Source organism: Mya arenaria, chromosome 6, assembly GCF_026914265.1.
Source record: "Mya arenaria isolate MELC-2E11 chromosome 6, ASM2691426v1".
Classification (NCBI taxonomy): Eukaryota; Metazoa; Mollusca; class Bivalvia; order Myida; family Myidae; genus Mya; species Mya arenaria.
The window spans coordinates 34,768,869-34,792,257 of record NC_069127.1 but is presented as its reverse complement, the minus strand read 5'-3'; the positions used below and the strand labels follow the sequence as shown (position 1 = coordinate 34,792,257).

Below are 23,389 nucleotides of genomic sequence, written 5' to 3'. Positions count from 1 at the left end.
AGTTATATCAAAATTGAGTACCTCTTTTCGTGCCATATACCAGATACAGGGAATGCATTTGTTTTCATCAAGAAAATTTAACTTCTTTGTGCGGTACAAGAATGTTCAGTCAACCATTCTGTGGATGAGCAGTACCTTGAATACTACATTAATATTACTACTTTCCTACCTTTATTACACCTATGCTTTTCGAACCTTTAACTCAACAATCTCATTGTTGTTCGTCTTTATTTCGAAAATACTTAAGAGTTGAAACTAAAAGTATATATAACATTTATTTGGGAAATTATTTAGAGTTGAAACAAATTCAACTGGTTTGAAAATACGATGCTTTGGTGCATAGTAATGCTTCATTATATTCACATAGAACACATTTTTACCACAGTCAATATTACATGTATATATCAAGTGCATACTTTCTGTGATATGAAAAAGTATGTTCTATGTTTTTATATCATAGAATAAAATGAAACAATACCAAATATTCAGACAAAAATATGTAAAAATTCTCAACTCGTCTTATTAGAATGATGCATTTAAATTGAAATAGTGTATGCACTGTTTTTGTTTTATTTTGCAGACAACTCCTGGAGAAATGAGACCACTGATGAATTAAATGTCAGAGGAATAAGTTACACGGCGGAGGCGTCTGGAATATAATGAAGCTGGTCAATCATGTTATGTGTGGACAGCGATGGTAGATGCAAGTAACACAGCGGAGGCGTCTGGACTATAATGAAGCTGGTCAATCATTAAGTTTTGCGTGGACAGCGATGGTACCTGCAAGTTACACCCCGGGGGCGTCAATAATGAAACTGGTCAATGATCATTTTATTATGTGTGGACAGCGATGATAGCTGCAAGTAGCACGGCGGAGGCGCACGGCGAAGGCGTCTTGAAAATAATGAAGCTGATCAACCATTCTGTTATGCGTGGACAGCGGTCGACGCTGCAAGATAAGAGGGACAATGTTAGAACACATTTGGATATTCCAGTACATGATATTTCAGAAATACAGAAATAAAGGATAATTTTGGAAATGCGCAAATTAATAATTTTAAGTAACGTAAGCATTTAGCATTTAGAATAGTATATTATATTGGTAATAGTATTTTTTATGCATATTCCAACGCATTTTTCCGGTACATGATATTTCAGAAATGCTAAATATAAGGATATGTTGGAAATGCGCAAATGTATAACTTCAATAACATTTAGCATTTAGCATAGAGATTTGCATTTTCTATGTATATTCCAATACTCGTGCAATAAAACTTATGACTAAGTAAAAATAAAACAATCATTTGAATGTTCCTTTGTCTTCTAAGCATTTCTCACATAACATCACGCTTGAATGCGCACATGTTCGCATGGTTTACACTGTTTACAACTGAATAGTCATGTTTGAATACCGGATTTTACGCTAAATTCATGCAATGCAATATATGGGTCAAATTTAAAAAAAATCCTGAACGCATTTTTCCGGTACATGATATTTCAGAAATGCTAAATATAAGGATATGTTGGAAATGCGCAAATGTATAACTTCAATAAAATTTAGCATTTAGCATAGAGATTTGCATTTTCTATGTATATTCCAATACTCGTGCAATAAAACTTATGACTGAGTAAAAATAAAACAATCATTTGAATGTTCCTTTGTCTTCTAAGCATTTCTCACATAACATCACGCTTGAATGCGCACATGTTCGCATTGTTTACACTGTTTACAACTGAATAGTCATGTTTGAATACCGGATTTTACGCTAAATTCATGCAATGCAATATATGGGTCAAATTTAAAAAAAATCCTGAACATACTTTAAGATGTAAAGACGCCTCAGTCTACTCTGCAGGCATCGAGGCAAAGTCCGTATATAATGTATTAGATTCGCAAAGTAAGGAATTATATCATTCAACTGTAATAGAGAATTGAGTAAGCAAATCCTGTGGAAAAGAGATAGTCCATAATTAATTAAATGTCAAAGAATTGAGTAACAAGGAAACCTCGGGACGAAATGAAACTGGTCGATCAATTATGTTGAGTGCGTAGGTGTTAGATGGAAGATAACGGTTCTATCATTTTTAAATTAACACTTGAGAGCCCGATCGGTTTCAACCTAAGAAAATGCTTCATGCGATCTATGTATGATGGGCATTCAGTAAAAGAATAAAACTGTTATTGTCTTTTACATATATTCATAAAGTATACAAAAGTCGTGTACCAAATTGAATCATGAAAAGTATTTGAGTTATTCCTGCTTTGGGTTGTTGGTTAAGAAAGTAAGAAATGTAAGGTGGAAGAAAGCAATGTGGATGAAATTTACCTTCTTGAATGGGTGTAAATTTGAATTGTATTAACTTATTTAATTAAGCTTGTTTAGTGCAACGTATGCAATTTATTTTAAGCCATAGCTTTTACCTTTTCTGTTTGCGGTCGCTTTAAAAATATTGAACAAAAACCTCAAAGATATGCGTACTTACTTCACACATTTGAAGATGAAGAATTTTGCAAGAAGTATAACGAAGTTAAATGCACTTTCGTAATTTCTGTTTAATGACTTAAAGTTGCAAAAAAAGATATCGCTGTTATTTATTGTCGATATATCAACCTCAAATATGTTTGTAAGAAAGCGTGGTATTTCGTTCAAGAGTATTTGGGTGGTATGCTAATCCCAGAACATATGTTTTTTCGAATTCATATACATTGAGCAAAAATCACAAGTCTACAATAACTAGTAGTGTATCGATAAAGTTTACTATTATCAGGCAGTATTCTAAGAAGGTATTTTTATTGAAATTCTCTTAATTTTGTATCAATACAAAGTTTGAATGAATTGGTATAAGTATTTCCCAATTTAGATCATTTACGCTGAGTTCTGTCATACATATTCATTCTTTTCCATTTTGCTCTATTTTTGGTTTAAAATGAGTTTCTTGTAAACAAGCTTGCATAGTTCAGTATTTTCAGTCACCTTATTAAAAAATGTATGTATATTGTAGTTCATTTCTTCTAATTTTAAGTTTGATTTCCAATATTGAGGGATACACTTCAAAAGCGTGAAATATATCATGTAGTCATGTCGGTTAATATAATATAGTCTGTGTAAGTCCTCAAAATCGTAAAACTGTTATAATTGTTGAAAGTTTTACAGATGCTCAATGGATTGAACACCTTTGCTGTACCAATTCTTATAGAAAAAAATGTGTCATCGTTTTTTTGTCTAATGAAACTTTTGTTCCAAATAATTTACTTCTTTACTAAGCGTTACACTTGCCCACGATTTAGTTACGTCACCACGAAATTTCGATTTTATTTCAAGACTATCAAATTTATTCGGATCTAGATTACATTTGAAAAAAGAGATTATTTTATTGTTAAACAATAAATTCAACCTCATGAACTTTTCTGCTTTACCCCGTGTTTGTCATTTTGTATTTTATCAAGAACATCACAAGGAAATGGGAAGAGAATATGTTGCCTTATGATAATGCTTTATCTAAGACATCTTGACAAAGCGGCGAAAGGATTTGTTTGTAATCACACTATGTCTATTTCTGTAATTACACCTTGACCTTCGTATCTAACTTTAGTCATTATCTTTAAGAAAAATAACATGTCATCAAGGTATGAATGAATTCAGTAAAAGCCTTTACCTGCGTGCAGAACCAGTTTTCAAACTAAATCTCCCCTTACCTCTTCGTGTACAAACGTCAGACATGAAATGCAATTTTTAAATTGTTTCAAAAGTCAAATCCATTACGTGTATATATTTATTATTCTTTTCATTACCCAAATTGTGGCTCTTAGAATAATAATAACATGCTTTCACCATGTATTGGTACGGACGGGCCTACATGCGATAGACACGAACGTAAGTGAAGAAATCCTAATAATTTGTACAGTATCATGAATATGTATATGATGATCGATTGTTTTAGTAGATTTCAGCTATGATCGTGTTTGATCCACTGACGATATATCTAAAATACTCAAGGCTGTTGAAATGGACGCATAAGAAGACGATGGAAAGCACATTAAAGTTTTGTATCTCTTTACTAGCTTTAAGTTTCGGATAATTATAGGGATTAATTTACTTGACTGAAAAATGAACTATCGACTCGCGCCTTGTGGTTATCCCTCTACGTTTGTATAATTTTGTTGTACAGTTATAACATCTGAGGACATTCTTCAAAAGGTAATTGCCCATCATTACACGAACGTTAAGAGACCCAAAGAATGAAAATGAAGTTAAATAGTATATCATTATTTTAACTTTTCCATGTAATATGAAGATAACATGATTGCTTCCACTGTAAAATGCCAATGCTATCAAAATTGTGATAAATTAAATTATATAATATACATTTTGTGTAATATTCTATCAAAATTTGGATAAATATTATTAAATAATAGGCATTTTGTTGTATAGTGATGATTGATTTCCGACGAAACATAATTAGGAGGAAGACGGATAATTTGTTTCCGAAATGCTATGTCATGGCGGAAGTAGATCTATTTAACGTCATATTTTCCTGATTTAAGTGTGAGAAAGTGAATGTACGAAACTGCCATGATATAACAACGTCTTCGTAGTAACAGAAACTCATACTCTGAAACTTTGAATGTGTTTAGCACCCTCAATTTTATCATGAGCAGGTTTAGCTCTAATTATTTGCGCTCTCCATTTCAATGTGGGAATATTTACTAAGAACCCAATCATAATTTGAAAAAAGGTGGAAGAGATACAATGACAGTGATATATAACCTTTGACAAAATATTCCAGAACTTTGCAATAACTAAGCCCCAATATAGCGTATGAAGATTATTTCTGAAGCCGAATTTCTTGCTAAATCTTGATTGTTTCCATAATAAAAAAAATATTAACGTATGCTTTTGAGGTCTAAAAACGATCATGAATGTTAAGATTACACAAAAAGTACAAAAACAAAACAAGTGAGCTGAGCTTGGTGCTGTTACAAGGGAATCGCCTTGTTTTGGTTGGATATGTCAGGTCTCACCATCTCCTGTGTACAGTCATCCGTATGTGAAATGAGGAGCGGGAGACATAACAAGGGCTGTAAAAGGAACGTGAACAATGTCCCCGAAAGGCTGTGTTGGACAAATAGCCATTCATATTTGGGTTTTGTCCATAAAGGCCTTTCGGGCCTAAGTGTTCTTTGTTTATTGATCGAATACCTTTCCAACAGTACCCTTTGAAAATTTCATAGCATATGTACCTTCATGCAGTAGTCTACAAGAGAGATTGCCATCAAGTGCCTTTGGTCATTGACAATACCAGTCTGTACAGCACTAGAGAGATTGACACCATCCGCAATGGGTCATTCACAATACCTACCTGACTTTTTCGTATGCTTGTAACATGTTTTAAAGCGTGAACTAGTGTTGTCATTGTGTTCACTTTTACCAAAAGTAACTAGCAGAATCCAAGCCTTAAATCATTCAATTATCAAAAACTGTTGCTAATGCTTTCCGATGGAATTGATCATTTTGTCACAATTTTAAATCATTATAAATAATAGTGCTTTAATTTGTCAGCAATTTGGTTACATTTTAAATTATTTTGTTCCATGTCTTACCCATTAAAACGTGAACACGTTCCTTTAAAACATTTATGCACATTATTACTTGTAAATGCTCAAAAAGAACACACATTTATATTCCATTTTAAAAATGTGTAAAGACATACACACAATAATTTGACATATTTAATACATAGGATTTTCATATATCAAACACTTATGTAAATCAAGAACTTAAAGTACTCGTCAAATAAAATATAAATATTCCATATACACTGATGATGTTTTCAAAGCTATTCCAACTGTTTAAAAGGAAGCAATTTCGAAGATTTTTAACTATGATGTGTTAAATCGATTCGAGTATTAGACCTTGAGTGCTTCAGCTCATCTTCAAGGCTGTTAGCCATGTACAGTACATTAAATTCTCACTAAACAGGAATCCTCACTAAACCGGAAATTTTGCCAAGTCCGGACCTTGTCCGGTTTAGTGAGTTTCTACTGTACAACTGTCATAACTGAGTCCCATTGCTTAACTATACATGAAACCAGACATGTACACCTCTGGCTATGCAAGAGAGAGGTAGATTTGTTTTTCAAGAGAAGTAAATTTTACAGAAGGCACGTACTATAATTGTTATTATCTCTGAATAATAATTGAATATGTACGTATTGGTTTATACTCTATGTGAAAAAAATACAAAAGGCAAACTATATCCTGGATGTCAATACAATGCCATACACTGTCACAGATTAGTTCTTAATATTTTTCATTTTATGAAACACCTCCACGTTTCGCTGCCTCCAAAACGTCCTAGTCTTTCTCTTACTGGTGGCAGGCGGTGGTACTATTTAGTCTGTCAATCTGATTTTTTCTCACAATGGAGAACACTCTCTCTGCGTCAGCATTTCTGTAACGAAGCTTTTTAATATCCCATTAACCAGCTGGCACAGAGTGGCGAACCAACTGCTTATAATGGACGATGTGCGTGACCTTGGTCGTCTTGCAGTTATACTGGCAGGCAGTCGTCGAGTCGGAAAATTATTTTTTCATAATGTCCGTTGCATAGTCCACCATAAAGAATAGCAAGTTGTGTTCAACAAGGAAGACAACACTGCTGTGCATTCCTTGACGACTTACAGCCCATCATTGAGCAAATGTTCATCTGTACTGAAAATAAATGCCATTTTAAACCCGAGATGCAAAAAACATGCCATTCGACGAACCGACTACCCGTTAATTGCTCCCAATTTTTCCAGACTGAAAATGCCCCTGTGATTTAATACATGAGTTTATACTTATCAGTTCTTGTTATTCATTTGACTCAATTAACTATTTTCATGGGAAGTAATACGGCCAGGGGTTGGAGGAACACTTCTCCGTCACCAATATCATAAATAATTCAATACAGAAAATATGTTTTACCAGATAGATTTCGAGTTTCTGGTGACACTTTTTTCCTTCCTGTAACCGAAAGTGAATGGATGAAAAGCTTTCATTTCTAGGGAGGTCTAGTTCTTCCAAGGTTAAATCAAATATCCGCCACTAAGTGGACAGACCGCCGGAAATGAGAGAATGTTGTAATATTAATCAACTATCTACGGGAATACATCAACATGCACCACACGGGGAAAATATCATACAAGGTACATGTTTTGAAACTCAGGGTAGTCAATATTGTGTTTATTATTCAATGTTGAATATACTAATTATTTAAACGTTGTCTTTTGCAAAGTGTTACAAAGTAATCTCTTATGAGAGTTATTTCTGCCATCAAAATACCTTAGATATTAAATATTTTATTCTAAAATGACTCATGACAATAAACAAGAAGACAGTTATTAGTAGCATGAATATATCTCTGGTGAAAATACATGTATATTTATATTTATTATAGTTTAAATGCCGGGGACCTAAATATTAATAAATGTTTTGTCATACTGGTTTTGGGATTTATATTGAGGGGTGACTGAGCACACACAGGGGATTTAGATAAACTGCAGTTTTGTCTCATGCAGAACGTTAGTTCGTGCCAAATTGTATTGCACTGCTCGAAACTTGTGTCCGTTTTGGCCTGCATTATAGTGAAAGTTTAGGGATTTCTCTTAAGCATTTTAAAATGCGTCGTGTTCTCTGTAAAAGACTGTCATGCACAGAAATCGAAAAACACGTTGGCAGATATCTATAAATATGGACGTTACTTCACGTTATTTCATTTCAAATTGCACCCAACCAAAACCGAAAATGTTTAGGCATAACAAACGTACTTTATTTAACGTGAAATCTTGACACTGCCGGCCAAGAGCGTTGATATTTATCTAAACAAATATTATTTTCTGCGTTTGTGTAAAACGAATCAGAAGAAAATTATTTTCCATTATTATAATGGAATAACCGCCAGGTGGCGTTTTTGTAAGCACGGGTGATTTAAATGAGTATTTTTTGCGCATATACGCATATAAAGCCGATACGTTCACAACGATACAATTGATTGTTAAAGTTTACAAGCATGTGTTTAAGGTGAAACCTTTTTTGTCATTATGCAATTTTATCATATGAATGATCTATTTGTTCTCACTTGTATACATAACATTGTAATTGGCGTTTGTATAACTTGATATAGTACGTATGTATGCGTATACATGTATACATGAATCATTTAAATGATATGTTTTTAAGCATAATTGTTCAGAAGCTTACGGGTCATGAGGCCCGACATTTAGAGGTACGAGACAAATCCTGTAAATCTGAAGGGCAAACGGGCAGAGGTTTCTGAGTTTTCCCCAGAAGGAGGGTTTTATCGCAGTTTTTCCACGGCCGGTCGACCAAATCTGTAAGCTCCATCTTTTGCAAACACGTTGTTAACTAGACATACTTTGCTCTTTTTGCAAGTTTATGCTGTATGTGTTAATCGGTTTCTCAAATCGCTTCATTGAGACTTTCAAAATAATACCATTGAAAAGTATTGATTGTGTTGTTTTCTATGGGAGGTTATAGAATGGTATTTAGGGAATAAACGTCATCATGCCTCTTTATATATATGCTCGGCTCAAAACACAACGCGCTTTAATTCTGGTAACTCAAAACAAAATAGTTATAAGTTACAAGGGTCTTACATGCTTGGAGAACGTAAAACCTTACCTACACTAACATGTAGGTAAAATCAGTACTGAAGAAACATTCAAGTTTAAAACGTAGCAATCTATAAGACACGGGGGTGTTTACCCCGAAGATGTGGATATACAAGCGATTTCCTGTGTTTTCACGTTATTTGTTGTTTGGTTTAAAAAAACATTAAAAGCGTAACTTATAGTAACGTGATTTACGATTAAAAAAGTTTTATTTAATTAACCATGAAGCGAAATCAGGGGCAATTATTCAATGACCGGTAGAGTCAATTGAAGAACCAAACGTTTACTAATCTGATAGCACCTAATCTGTTTTTCAAAAGATACGCACACCTCATACACTGGAAGATAATGCACCAGTCAATTGTAACCACGCCCCCACTCCCCCCAGGTTCGGGGGTATACCGGGGATAGCCGGGGAAAGGAGCCGTTTTCACATCCAGTGCCGGGTGCATGCGGTGGTTTTGTCTTCGCGTCAAAAATAGCGGCGAATAGGCCTTATCTAGGGTCCCTGGAATGCGGGGGCATTTGACGGGAATATTACCAGCAGTTCGACCACGCATGGCGGGGATTTTACCCGGGCTTGGCTGGACCAAAAATCAAAGTCCTCGCTATTCCCCGGACCTGGGGGCGTGGTTACAATTGGTTACTTGTTGGTAACGATGGCACTGGTGGTGCTGGGGTGTAATATGCGTATAGCAGGGAAACTTATAATTATATCATGGCAATATCGTATCTTTTTTCAGTGTGCTACGTGCAGAGAATTTGGAGAGTCCTTTGTTATTTTATATAATAAATATAATTATATCCCAAAAATATTTTTGAGATGATTTATTGACACAAAACAACTGCTTATTTTAATTAACAACATGGTTAATTAAATTTTGTAATACAAAAATGTTATCAACGGTACTCATTTTAGCTCTGAATCCAGCTTGTGCCTCGATATATGCATGGTAATATTCAGCCCAAGTTGAAAGCCGACACTTAACAATATTTGTTAATAGTTTTCCCACAACACTTAATAATGTAATTCTTTCGTTTAAATTTCCCTTTTTATGTATAGGGACTATATAACCCTCAATCCACTTTTCCGGAAAATACCCGGTTATTAATAGTTTATTAAATAGCCTTTTAAGAAACGACGATAGTCTAGTATACCAACGACCTAGGATAAAATCACTATGGAAAACTACAGTTTAACAATATCATAAAATCTCGAAAGTGACCACAGATGTTCTCTCTCCATCATTTTTGTAATGGTGAATAAAAAAACTACAATATGCGCGTAACTTATATTTGAAAACAACCTATCCATGAATAGTCGATATCCTTCTGATCTTTCGATATTCTCTAAAGATATGTGATATTAATTTGTTCTAGCCGCCAAATTAAACAATGATCGCTCGGCTGGCGGCGTGCTGAACAATTAATGCGCTAAAACAACGGTTCCTTTCAATGAATTATGAAATAAATAAAACATATCGTTAAAATTTACTTTACATGTCAATATCGGAGAGGGGACGTAAGAAAATACGTTTAAAATGAAACTATTTAACACTTGAATTGTTAAACCTTTTTATCGGAGAATCCCCCACTGCCCCCATTTTGATTAATAAACATTTCGGTTAAGAAGATTGGGCGCGTTTCAAAAAGTTATGCCCCCCCCCCCCCCGTTTAACAACCATTCCTAGATCCGCACCTGAAGTGTGACGTCAGAGATCGCTTAATGATTATCGTATTCATTTCTAAATACTTACATGATTTTTGCTTAATCGGCACTTAATCGCTTATACATACAATTGTGTTTTTTAATCTAATACTATTACCTTCAAAATACAATAAAGCTGTCGAAAGTAATCAATAGTCGAACAAAGGGACCTTCAATTGAAATTCATAATACGCTTGAAAAGTCACCACTGTTTTGTTAAGCAGTATACTTGTGCTTTTGTTTTAGTGTAGCGAGATTTATCCAGAGTTTCTGGTTTCTACCCGTCCGGTTAAAATGTTAAAATTCGGATGATATAAAATGTCTGAAGGTGAGAACAGTTTTGTTTTTAATTATTATATCGTTATTTCGTGTACTTATATAATAAAAAAATATTGATAAATACAATTTCGGACGAGTGTAAGCTCTTTTATTAATAAATGATCACATATAGATAATATTCCATCACAGTTTGATTAAATTTATACATATTAATGTTACTCGAGCAATCATTAGTAAATGGGCATAGTGTTCAGAAATTGTTTTAAAGCTAAAAGCGTTGTTAACGTCGTCGTTAGTAACCTCAAAATCTTTACTGCACTGGAAGTTTAATGCAAAGACTTGTGAACTGGAGTGTTTATAACAAGATTTTGAACAATTGTTTCAACTGTACTTGTTTTCTGCAAATATATAAGTACATTATAAAATATCTGACCCTTTGAAGTTAACAATGATGCCGTAAACAATGTTGTTAACTTTAACAAAGTTCTGAACAATCGGCAGCACAATAGGACATTACCAAATATCATATGGTTAATCATATGAAAATGACATGCTCAATATTTATTAGGAAAGGGAAGTGGCTGGGCAGGCCCGAGGAGCCCCGCCATGAGCGATGACGTCATAATCGAGACAGACGAGTCAGAGAACCCGCAAAACCATCATTCTCGATATCTCGCAAGAAACGGAAATGGCTGGGCAGGTCCGCGAAACCTTGTCACGAATGATGACGTCTTTATTGAGACGGACGAGTCGGAAAGACGTCAAAACCCTCATGCTCGAAATCTTACAGGAATCGGAAGTGACTTGGCAGACCCGAGAAGTCTCGCTACCAACCATGACGTCATCAACGAGACCGATTCAGAGAACTCGCAAATGCATCACATTCGAAATTTATCAGGAAACGGAAGTGGCTTGGCAGGCCCGAGGAGTCTCGCCACGAACCATGACGTCATAAGTGAGACATACGAGTCAGAGAACCCGCAAAACAATCACGCTCGACATCTATCAGGGATCGGAAAAGACTATGCAGGCCCGCGGAGCCATGCCAAGAACGATGACGTCGTTATCGAGACAGACGTGTCAGAGAACCCGCAAAACAATCACGGTCGATATCTATCAGGAATCGGAAGTGACTATGTAGGCCCGAGTAGACTTGCCAAGAGCAATGACGTCATAATCGAGACAGACGAGTCAGAGAACCCGCAAAACAACCATGCTCGATATCTATCTGGGAACGGAAGTGACTATGCAGGCTCGAGGAGCTATGCCAAGAGCGATGACGTCATAATCGAGACAGACGAGTCGGAAAACCCGCAAACCCCTCAAAACGCATTGACCTCACAATTTCAACTTTCAAACAGCAGAGCAGTTTCGAGGCGTATGTATACTTATACTGTAGAACCTACTTTCTGGCATGTATGTTTTTGAATCAAACACACTGTCCCCATATTACCGTACTTTTCAATGAGTTTTCTTTTCGAAACAAAATATTACAAGCAGCGCACACGTTTTCATAGCAATATCGGATAATGGCGACCAAGAGTATGTCTTTTTTATCATAACTTTAAAAAATCTAAACTCGTCTGACTAAAATCGTTGTCGCAGTCATTGTCGGGGTAAGCGGTTGTGTCGTTGTCGATGTCATTGTTGGTGACGTTGTCGGTGTCGTTGTTGGTGGACGTTGTCGGTGTCAGTGAAGTTGTCGGAGTCGGCGATGTCGATGTCGCAGTTTGAGTAGATGTCGGTGTCGGTGTCGTTGTCGTTGTTGATTTCTTTGTCGTTGTCGGTGTCTATGCCGTTATCGGTGTCGTTGTTAATATCGTTGTCGGTACCGGTGTCGGTATCTATGTCTTTGTCGTTGTTTGTGTCGTTGTCGGCGTCATTGACGGTGTCCTTTTGGCATTTTTTTTCGGTGCCGTTGTCGGCATCATTGTCGGTGCCATTTTGGGCTTTTTTGTCGTTTTCGCTGTCGGAGACTTTGTCGTTGTCATTATCGAACTCGTTGTCGGTGTATTAGTCGTTGTCATTGTCGGTGTCGACGTCGTCGTTGTTGTCGGTGTATTAGTCGTTGTCATTGTCGGTGTCGACGTCGTCGTCGTTGTCGGTGTCGTATTCTCTGTCGTCGTCGATGTCGGTTTCTGTGTCGTTGTCGAAGTCTGTGTCGTCCTTGTTGTCGTTGTCTGTGTCGTCGTCGATGTCGGTTTCTGTGTCGTTGTCGAAGTCTGTGTCGTCCTTGTTGTCGTTGTCGGTGTCGACATCGTCGTCGTTGTCGGTGTCGTATTCTTTGTCGTCGTCGATGTCGGTTTCTGTGTCGTTGTCGAAGTCTGTGTCGTCCTTGTCGTATTCTCTGTCGTCGTCGATGTCGGTTTCTGTGTCGTTGTCGAAGTCTGTGTCGTCCTTGTTGTCGTTGTCTGTGTTGTCGTCGATGTCGGTTTCTGTGTCGTTGTCGAAGTCTGTGTCGTCCTTGTTGTCGTTGTCTGTGTCGTCGTCGATGTCGGTTTCTGTGTCATTGTCGAAGTCTGTGTCGTCCTTGTTGTCGTTGTCTGTGTCGTCGTCGATGTCGGTTTCTGTGTCGTTGTCGAAGTCTGTGTCGTCCTTGTTGTCGTTGTCTGTGTCGTCGTCGATGTCGGTTTCTGTGTCGTTGTCGAAGTCTGTGTCGTCCTTGTTGTCGTTGTCTGTGTCGTCGTCGATGTCGGTTTCTGTGTCGTTGTCGAAGTCTGTGTCGTCCTTGTCGTCGTTGTCTGTGTCGTCGTCGATGTCGGTTTCTGTGTCGTTGTCGAAGTCTGTGTCGTCCTTGTTGTCGTTGTCTGTGTCGTCGTCGATATCGGTTTCTGTGTCGTTGTCGAAGTCTGTGTCGTCCTTGTTGTCGTTTTCTGTGTTGCGTCGATGTCGGTTTCTGTGTCGTTGTCGAAGTCTGTGTCGTCCTTGTTGTCGTTGTCTGTGTCGTTGTCGTTGTCGGTGTCATTGTCGTCAGCGTCGTTTTCTATGCCTTTGTTAAGTTTGGCGTCAGGGTTGGCGTCGTTGTGGGTGGCGTTGTGATTTGCGTGTTGTCTCTGTCGTTGTCGTTGCCGATCACGGTGTCATTATCGGTGTCGTTGTTGTTTTCGTTGTCGCCGTCAGCGGGTAAAGTAGTAAACCTTGGCCATAATTATAAAACAGTTGAAGATATTTACACTATGTTGACATGTCACTAGTGACAAAACGCCAAGAGTAGCAATGCATATCACTCGTCGTATTCCTCCTGAGTTACTAAAATCTGACGAGCATTGGCACCCACTAATAGTTTTCTTGTTAATAACATGTTGTACATTTTTATATTTTGTGATCTGGAATATTCACGTTTTAATAAACTACTTAGCAATCTGCAATATTTATTGGTTATATGATAAATTCGCCTTATGATCTTCCATGTTTATCAAACGATTTTCTATTATGTTAATTTTATTCCCGTACCAGATAAATCGGACGTGTTTACCAAGCAGGCGGTGAGTCGAACTGCGAGTGCTCCTTCAAGAGCTCCCTCTGACGTTAGCACCACTAGACGTTCCGTCTCCAGAAGTAAGACCCGTTGTTGTTTTATCTAATCTTTCGTAAAGATCTTTTAATACTATTTCAGGTATTATTATATTACAAATATATTTGTCCCGAATACGAGACATTAAATTGATTTCTTACTAGCATGATGAAATAATTTCACTATAATTAATAGATTATGTTGAGGCGACTATAAATCAATTGCTAGATTTTCATCCCCGCCCGCCTCCTCTTTTTTCCACCGCCTCTTAAATTGTTTTAACTAAAATAACAGTGTTGAATTGGAATTGGTGTCTGTATTTGCGTATCGCTCCGGTACTGTACGGGAACGGCGATTATTCATACCAGCCGGTGTCGATGTAAACATTCAGGAGATTTGTTTAAATCATGTTCATGGTTCGTCTAGAAGTAGAAACACATGAATATTGTCTCTTATGCAAAAAGAAAGAGTATGAACTCATATGCAAAGATGAAACAGTCATCTAAGAAAATAAAAATACCCCCCCCCCTCCGCCCGTTGATGAAAATCAAGGAATTTATTTATATTGGCCTTATGTAAAAGGGATTAGCATTATAAAACATTAATTGATGACTATCTTTATTGAACTCAGACATATGGAAACTTAAGAAAACAATACTAGTTTAAACTTTTAAGACCTATTATATGATAATCAATTGTAAGACTCAGAGGCGAACCAGGATTTAGCGTAAGAGGGGGCGTCATTTAGATGCGTAATCTTTGGAAATGCGCCCCTCCCTTAGAATCAAATCTATTTTGTTGAAATGATGTCATGGGGGTTTGGGGGTACTCCCCCTAGAAGTTTTAACAGATTTTATTCCGAAATGGTTTCATTACGTTTTTCCTATATAAATATAAAAAGTAGACGGCGCCACCTCCCCCTGGATCCGCTAGTGAGACTCATCAATTCAACAAAAAATCTTTATATGCATAAGATGACCGTTTTTCACCCAAAAATTTGGGTTCCGAGCCCTACTAGGGAAATTTCTTTGTCTTCCCAAAAGGACATCAGTAGTGGTTTCTAACCAGGAAACGTTCCGAGAGTTGTTTTTATGGAGCCAACATAAATTAATATTAACTTAGACATTATAAGGGTTACTTAGCACTACTTGTACGGGTACGTACACGTGTGAGCTTTTTCACGAGGAAAGATATTTATTCGAGCATCAATAAGCTTACGTGTACACTATCAAAGTAAAATTCCTTTTAAATTCAACTGCAGCTGTTACATGTACGTGTAGCTACATGCACAAATCCACGTGTGTACTATTCTAATGTCTTTTGAACGACAAACATTGAACTAAATTGTCCGGTTAGAGCAGTGGTTAGATCACTGGCTTCTCAAATAGGCGACCCGGGCTCGATTTCCGGCCAGTGTGAAACTCAATTTAGTTGGTGGTCTCCAAGCCGGACGAATGGGTTTCTTCTGAGATATCCGTTTTCCCCACAACACAAGACTTCACTCTCGCGCAACATCGTGCTTGCGATAGTGATTTGGCCAAAGTTACTATTACTTTATTTATAATCGGTGAACATTAAATAAAGTAACTACATGTAGTGATATATTACTACTTTATATTTAACTTCTTCTCCATACAGACGGCTCGAAGGTACAGGAGACGAGGCGGGAAGCGCTGCAACAACAATCAGATGCAACTCCAGACGAATTCTTACACTGTAAGCAGTCTTGCCATTTTTCTGTCCAATGTTATGATTTTTCTAAGGTCATAGTATTGAATTCAATATGTTGAAGGACTTGAACCCACGAAGGGTGTTCCAAATGTCGTAGCAAATCTTATTGCTTATTTCTTGACGTCAAAATAGAATATGCTTACACTTCTACTAGGGGCATTGACAGAATTGTACTTTCCATGTAATCAGTAAACAGGCAAACGCAAACGATGGCGGCTATATCCCTTATCATAACATTGTGCTTCTGAAACTGTGCTCTGCCGTACATAAAGCTCATATTAATGCACTAGTAAATTGTAACCACGCCCACCCCCCGGGTCCGGGGAAAAGCTGATGCATGGACTTTCGGTCCATCCAATCCCAGGTAAAAGCCCCGCCTTGCGGGGATGAACTGCTGATAAAATCCATACCAAATTCCCCCGCAACCCGGGGAAATCCTGTAATTTGAAACTGACTTCTTTCAAATTGGGAGAGAATCATGATGGGGCGCTATCTCGCGAGATCTCGTTAAAAGAACGGATATTTCCCGACACAAAGCCACGGCCCATTTCCCTCTATTTTCGGCGCGGCGCCACATAGAACGTAAAAACACGGCCCATTTCCCCCGCTGTCCCCGGTTTATACAATTGACTGGTGTATAACTTACTTTAGTCTGATATAAATAGAGATTCAATGCAGCCACACCTCAATACATATTTACCAGCTTCTTAAGTCTGAGACTCAAGACAAGTATTTTGGCGCCCTTTTAACTTTTTGGCCACGTAGCTTTAAATTTGAAAGCCCCATTTACAAAGGCTAATATTAGTTGTATCTGTTTTGATTAATGTAAAGTCAAATGAGGTAAACATGATAATCCATTAAAATCAATACCTTTCTTTTCCGCATATATCAAGAGAATTCCTAGACTGTGCCTCTTTAACGTTTTGTCGGAGTATTGTAGTATAAAATGGAAACTTTTCGGTTAAGACCAGCATCTTAATGTATAAAACTGATTTATTTCTTTGGTTTGGTTAAAGATAGCCAAACGTTTAATGACTGGTCCATATTTATCCAATGTTTACTGTTGACCAATCAAATTGCTTTCGTCTGCAAATAAGTTATCTACGATATCCCGTAGATAACTTATCCAGTTATATGCAATCGCCTTCAGTAGCCATGTTTAACGACACAAGATTTAGTCAAAACTTACGCTGAATTCACAACCCTTCACTTGTCCAAAAATATATATCCCACTACTCCCCTCTTATGCCGAGCGCCTGACAAGAGAGTTTCTGGTACGCAAATTCTTGGACCATTTTCACAAACGTCCAAAGTCTGAAATAAAGAATAAATGTATCCGAAGCTAATTAAATTGTACAATAGCTACTAGAATAAAAGTAGTGATACTGAAAATGTCTGTAATGTTTACTACAATGAACTCATATTTGTTTAAATTGTAATGAAACGAATGTTTTGTAGCATTTGGAAGTTCGTCTGTTTGTATTTGATAACAACAACAAGAAATAAGTGAATATGGATCCTGATCAAATAACATATAACCACAATACTCAATAATGGCGCACACATAAGGTTGACGCAAAAACAATTATTTTGATTTTAATGCATAATGATCTTTAACTTGTTTGACTTTGATCATAAAAAGGCATATGATTTAGGTTCAGACAAAAAGATTACTCTTTATAACTGTTTTATTTTAATTAATAGCTAGTGACAAATTCCCCAGTTAAAAATCGGAAAAACATCATTATTTTTAACCTGCACCCAAATCATATGCATTTTTTATTATTTAAAATCAATGAGTGACACACGATAATGCTTTATTTTTATTACTATTATTTTTTTTTTTTGCATCAACCTATATAGCGCGCAAAAGAGACCACAGGTGAAGTATATGTGCTCGTCTTATTTTCAGCTGTTGCTCAACCAGCAGAGGTGCGGAAGCGCTATAAAGAAATTAAAGGTATAAAATTATAGACTCGCAGTTCGTAAAACCTTACATAGTCAATTTGCATACACGTAATAGTCAAAATCTGTTTCAATCAAAATTATGTAAACACAACAACAATGCAGCATAAATTGCAACGTGATTAAACACCACGTTAAAATACCGCGTATTTTTAAAGTAAAATACAATATTTATCTTCTGTCAACAGCCTACTCCCAGAAGACACTACAACGACACGGATCCACGACCAGCCTGTACAGGATGCCCAAGTACACCAACGCTTTTAAATCCTCCCTCGAAGATATTGACGAGTCACGCGCCATTCTTATTTGCGGAGCACCAGGAAGCGGAAAAACTCACCTCGCTTACGATTTGATGCAAGCGCTACTTGCGGATAACCCGGACTATGATCCAATAATCTTACCATCAACTCTCGAGCTTTCTGTGCTTCGCAATGCCCCCTCTCCAGTCATACTGCTTGTAGATGATTGCTTTGGAACCTGTGGTTCTAACAGGAAGTATTGTAACGAGATCAAGAAGCAGCTGATGATTCTAACAACAGCATTAGAGAAAAGAAACATATTTATTATATTGACGACAAACAGTCATCGCCTCGTTGATTTACAGGAATCAGAGATGTTGTTTGTCACAGAGTTGAAATGCAAAATGATGGATCTTAGTTCAAATGATAATTTACTTTCGAGTCAGGAAAAACAAAAGATGTTGACATCTTGGAGTAACATGTATTGTTTAGACCTTGCGTTTAACAGCCAAGACATCAGAAAGTTGGTAGAATGTTATTCAGCAAATATAGACGAAGAGGAAATAGGATTTCCGGCTTTATGTCAGTTAGTTGGAATTGGTGTACCAAATTTTATGTTTGAAAATCCTTTTGGCGCTTTGGATTATTATTTGACAAATCTTAAGGAACGGCAGCCTCATACATTTGCTTGTATAGTTCATGTTATTCTATCTAGTCCTTTTTACCTCAACGCAGTAAAGAAAGACGCGTTCAAAACAGTGCGGGAATTTCTGCATTTTCCTGGCATATCTATGAAGGACTCACTGAACTGTGTCGGTCACTTAAAGGACAAAGGAATACTTGTTGAAAAGCCAGATTCAAGTCTAGAAATATCATCTCGTCTTGTATATCTCTCTACAATTAAGCTGATGATGCATGAAGATACAAACAAGTGTATGCACGTATTGCCAGTGAGCGCAATTAATGCTGTGAAGTTCCAAACTCATGAGATGGACCCCGAAGAACATACCTCAGCGTACCAACGTGTGTCATGCCAGCTTGATTTACAAATTACAAGTGCTATAATAGTTAATTTTAGCAATCGGTTGGAATCAAAGTGTCCGTCGGTGTTCTTTGAAGTAGCGTCATCAAAACTTTGGGAGCACACAGAATTTTTCGAGAACGTGTTCAGAATATACGGTTACCACCTTTTTTTCTTTGAAGATAGTAATAAAAAGCCGTTTTCGTCGTATTTGGTCCGTACAGGAAACGTTGAACCGATCCCATCTCTACTACAAAACATATCAAAGGTGCATAAATCTAGTCTTGCCACGGTAGCGCCTCATCTTGAAGCCACAAAGCTAGAGGCATGCTCCATCGATTACGAAGAGGTCATCGCGCTGTTGTTTCGAATGGTTCCAGACATCACAAAGCCTATGGTGAGGAATGCAATCGAACATGACCATACAGATCTGAGTATCCAGCTGTTGCAATCTGCCATGGATTCTGGGAGTTCACACATAGATTCAGAATTACTTCGCACAGTCTGTTTTCATGGTAACTATGATCTTCTGAGGTTCATACTTGGGAAAATGAGCGAAAGACAAATACAAACAGAGATTAGAAAAAGGGATTCGAGTGGGATGTCACTTCTACACCATGCAGCTGTTGGGGGAAATGTTCATCTTTTTTCGCATCTGGTGAAACTTGGCATGGACCCTCATGGCAAAGCTAGAAACAGAAAGACAGTTTTACACTTTTGTGCAACATATGGCAACCTTGACCTCTTTAAGTATATTTCTTCACAATACGAACATATGCTGAATGAAATTGAAGAACATGAACTTCACTGTGCTCATTTAGCTGCAAGAGAGGGTCATAAAGACATTTTGAAAAGCATTTTGGACACGGGTATCAGTATTGACTTAAAAGCCGAAGGCAGTAACTCGATCACACATTTTGCCGCAATTAACGGCTGGACGAGAATTATCAACATGATAATTTTGCTTGACGAACAACAAATATACAAAACAAACCAAAAATGTTTTGCTGCATCACATCTTGCTGCAAAATTTGGACATACCGACACACTCGAATTCCTCATAGAAAATGGGGTGGATCCATTCTCAAAAACTATTGACAAACGAACCTTTGCCCACATATCCGCGTTTGGGAGTCATCGTGATACAGTTCAATTTTTGATTCATAATTATCCTGAATGTTGCCTTCAAATAGACGCTGATGGTAATTCAGTGCTTCACGACGCTGCTGCCGGTGGAAATGTCGATGTTTTTAACGATATAGTTGCTGCAGGCGTTGATCCACTGAAACCCAATGAAGATGGTGCCTCAGTTCTTCACGATGCATGCTATTATGGGAAGTTAGAGATGGTAAAATTTCTGTGCTCACGATTTCCAGATATGGTTCACGCACGAACAAAACTAGGACTGACTCCCGTATTTGGAGCTGCACTCGGCGGATTCGTTGAAGTTCTTAAGTACATGGACAACAAAAAAGCCTCCATGGATTTAAAGACAGAAGAGGATAGTACTTTACTTCATGAAGCAGCCTTTATGGGAAGATTGGAATGCGTGCAATATTTGGCACAGAAATATCCAGCTTTGGTAAATCGCCAAAATTTGAGGTCATTCATGCCATGCCATTTTGCTGCTCAGGAAGGTCATCTTGATGTTCTCTTATTTCTGTTACCAAGGTCACCGTCAGAATTTCCGAAAACGAAAGAAAAACAAACGGTGTTGCACATTTCTGCATATAACAGAATGCTTCACATTGTCAAATACCTTTGCCAGAAGTTCCCTAGTTTAATTAACAATGTAGACACAGACGGAGCGTTCGCTGTTCACTATGCAGCAAGGGGAGGATCAATTGAGTGTTTTGATCATATTGTCGAAAAAGGATGTAGTCCTTATATGAAAACCACAGCAAAGAGCACAGTTCTTCATTTAGCAGCACATGATGGAAACTACGACATGGTTCTTCATATATGCCAAAAGTACCCCAAACTGATCCATGATCTTGATTCCACTGGCCACAGTCCAGCCCATTACGCAGCTGGCAGTGGCGAACTGCCGTTGCTTCTAAATGTTTTAAGGTACGGCGTTAATCCACTGATCAAGTCCGAATGTGGGGCAACGTTACTCATGAAAGCAGCTTGGAACGGGAAGATTGAAGTAGTGAAATACCTATGCAATAATTATCCCGAACTGAAGGAAGCAAGGGACTTTCTTGGATGCTACTGCCTACACTACGCAGCTTGCGGAGGCCATAATAAGATGATCGAGTTTCTGTTATCTGAAGGTCTGGACACGAATATGGTGTCAAATGAGGGACACAATATACTCCAAGTTGCAATTTACCATGAAAAAAGTGAAACTGTTCAGTATCTTTGTGAAGCATATCCTGAACTAGCTGCAGCGAGAGACAATGTCGGAAAAACTGCAATGGACTACGCAAGGCAAATAGGAAACAGCGAACTGATTCGTGTGCTGAGCACACTTGATTCTAAAAGATTCAAGCAAAGTGTTGCTTCTGAAGTATTTTGCTGTGAAGACGGTTGTTGCAGTGGGTTTTGTGAAGGTCTGGCGTCTATATTTTGTTTCTGTAGAAAATGACAATCCTCGTCAGGATATTGGAATACAATGAATATTTAAAGAGAACGAAACTCCTCGGCTATAGTCAGATCTGCACAAAATACTTACACATTTACCTGTTAATATACGTGAAAATTGAATATGGCTGTCTGATATACTTGAATAATACAACTGAAGACAGTGCCAGGGTTTTTCACTCACCAATGGTTTTAAAGAAAGTCGCAATTAAACTGCGCTTGCAATTTGCATGCGTTGGTGCGTTTTGATCTCTCCTCTTGAATGTATTTTGGGATTTATGCCAAATTGTAGTTATAATTACAAATGTTATTGTGCATAACTAAAGAGCCGTGTTCGAATGTTTCATTTAAACGTGTTGATTTAAGAAGTCTTTATGCATATGAGCAGTGTCAACGACATTCCAGAATACTATGTGTGTGTTTTTAACTCTATAGACTGGACGGATGGTATCAGTTATGCGACGGCGTTTAAGACATACTTATTAAAATTTTTATTTGATGCCATAGTATGTTCATTTGTTTGTCAAAACTTCATTAGTTTCATTAAATGATCCATTCATATATGATGTTCTTCTTAGTCTGACCCGTGTTTTGGCAAATAGCCTAAATGAAAACATTTTTCGAATGCTTTTAAATAGATGATGTCTTGTCTTAAAGCTCACCTTTGAACTCTGGGCTTAAGTCATGTTTGAAGTGTTGTGTAGTATGAGAGTTGTAGTGTTATGTAGATCTAGGGTTGTAGTGCTGTGTAGTGCTATGGCTCTAGTGTTGTGTAGTGCTATGGTTGTAGTGTTGTGTAATGCTATGGTTGTAGTGTTGTGTAGCACTATGGTTGTAGTGTTGTGTAGTGTTATGGTTGTAGTGTTGTGTAGTGCTATGGTTGTAGTGTTTTGTAGTGCTATGGTTGTAGTGTTGTGTAGTGCTATGGTTGTAGTGTTGTGTAGTGCTATGGTTGTAGTGTTGTGTAGTGTTATGGTTGTTGTGTTGTGTAGTGCTATGGTTGTAGTGTTGTGTAATGCTATGGTTGTAGTGTTGTGTATTGCTATGGTTGTAGTGTTGGGTAGTGCTATGGTTGTAGTGTTGTATAATGCTATGGCTGTGGTGTTGTGTCATGTTATGGTTATGGTGTTGTGTAGTGTTATTGTTGTAGTGCTATGTAATGCTAGGGTTGTTGTGTTGTGTAGCACTATGGTTGTAGTGATGTGTAGTGCTATGGTTGCAATGTTGTGTCATGTTATGGTTATCGTGTTGTGTAGTGCTATGGTTGTAGTGCTATGTAGTGCTATGGTTGTCGTGTTGTGTAGTGATATGGTTGTAGTGTTGTGTAGTGCTATGGTTGTAGTGTTGTATAATGCTATGGCTGTGGTGTTGTGTCATGTTATGGTTATGGTGTTGTGTAGTGTTATTGTTGTAGTGCTATGTAATGCTAGGGTTGTTGTGTTGTGTAGCACTATGGTTGTAGTGATGTGTAGTGCTATGGTTGCAATGTTGTGTCATGTTATGGTTATCGTGTTGTGTAGTGCTATGGTTGTAGTGCTATGTAGTGCTATGGTTGTCGTGTTGTGTAGTGCTATGGTTGTAGTGTTGTGTAGTGCTATGGTTATGGTGTTGTGTAGTACTATGGTTATGGTGTTGTGTAGTGCTTTGGTTGTAGTGCTATGTAGTGCTA

General features: G+C 37.5%; 1 protein-coding gene across 1 annotated transcript; it reads left to right on the top strand.

Annotated features, from left to right (window-relative positions):
• The first annotated feature begins 10,582 nt into the window (after nt 1-10,582).
• LOC128236674 (uncharacterized) lies at nt 10,583-22,281 on the top strand. Its single transcript, XM_052951698.1, has 6 exons — nt 10,583-10,710; nt 11,230-12,039; nt 14,118-14,219; nt 15,814-15,891; nt 17,819-17,866; nt 18,060-22,281. Exons 1-6 carry the CDS (start codon nt 10,701-10,703, stop codon nt 21,722-21,724), a joined length of 4,713 nt encoding a protein of 1,570 aa, XP_052807658.1. The 5' UTR covers nt 10,583-10,700; the 3' UTR covers nt 21,725-22,281.
• Nucleotides 22,282-23,389: the final 1,108 nt, after the last annotated feature.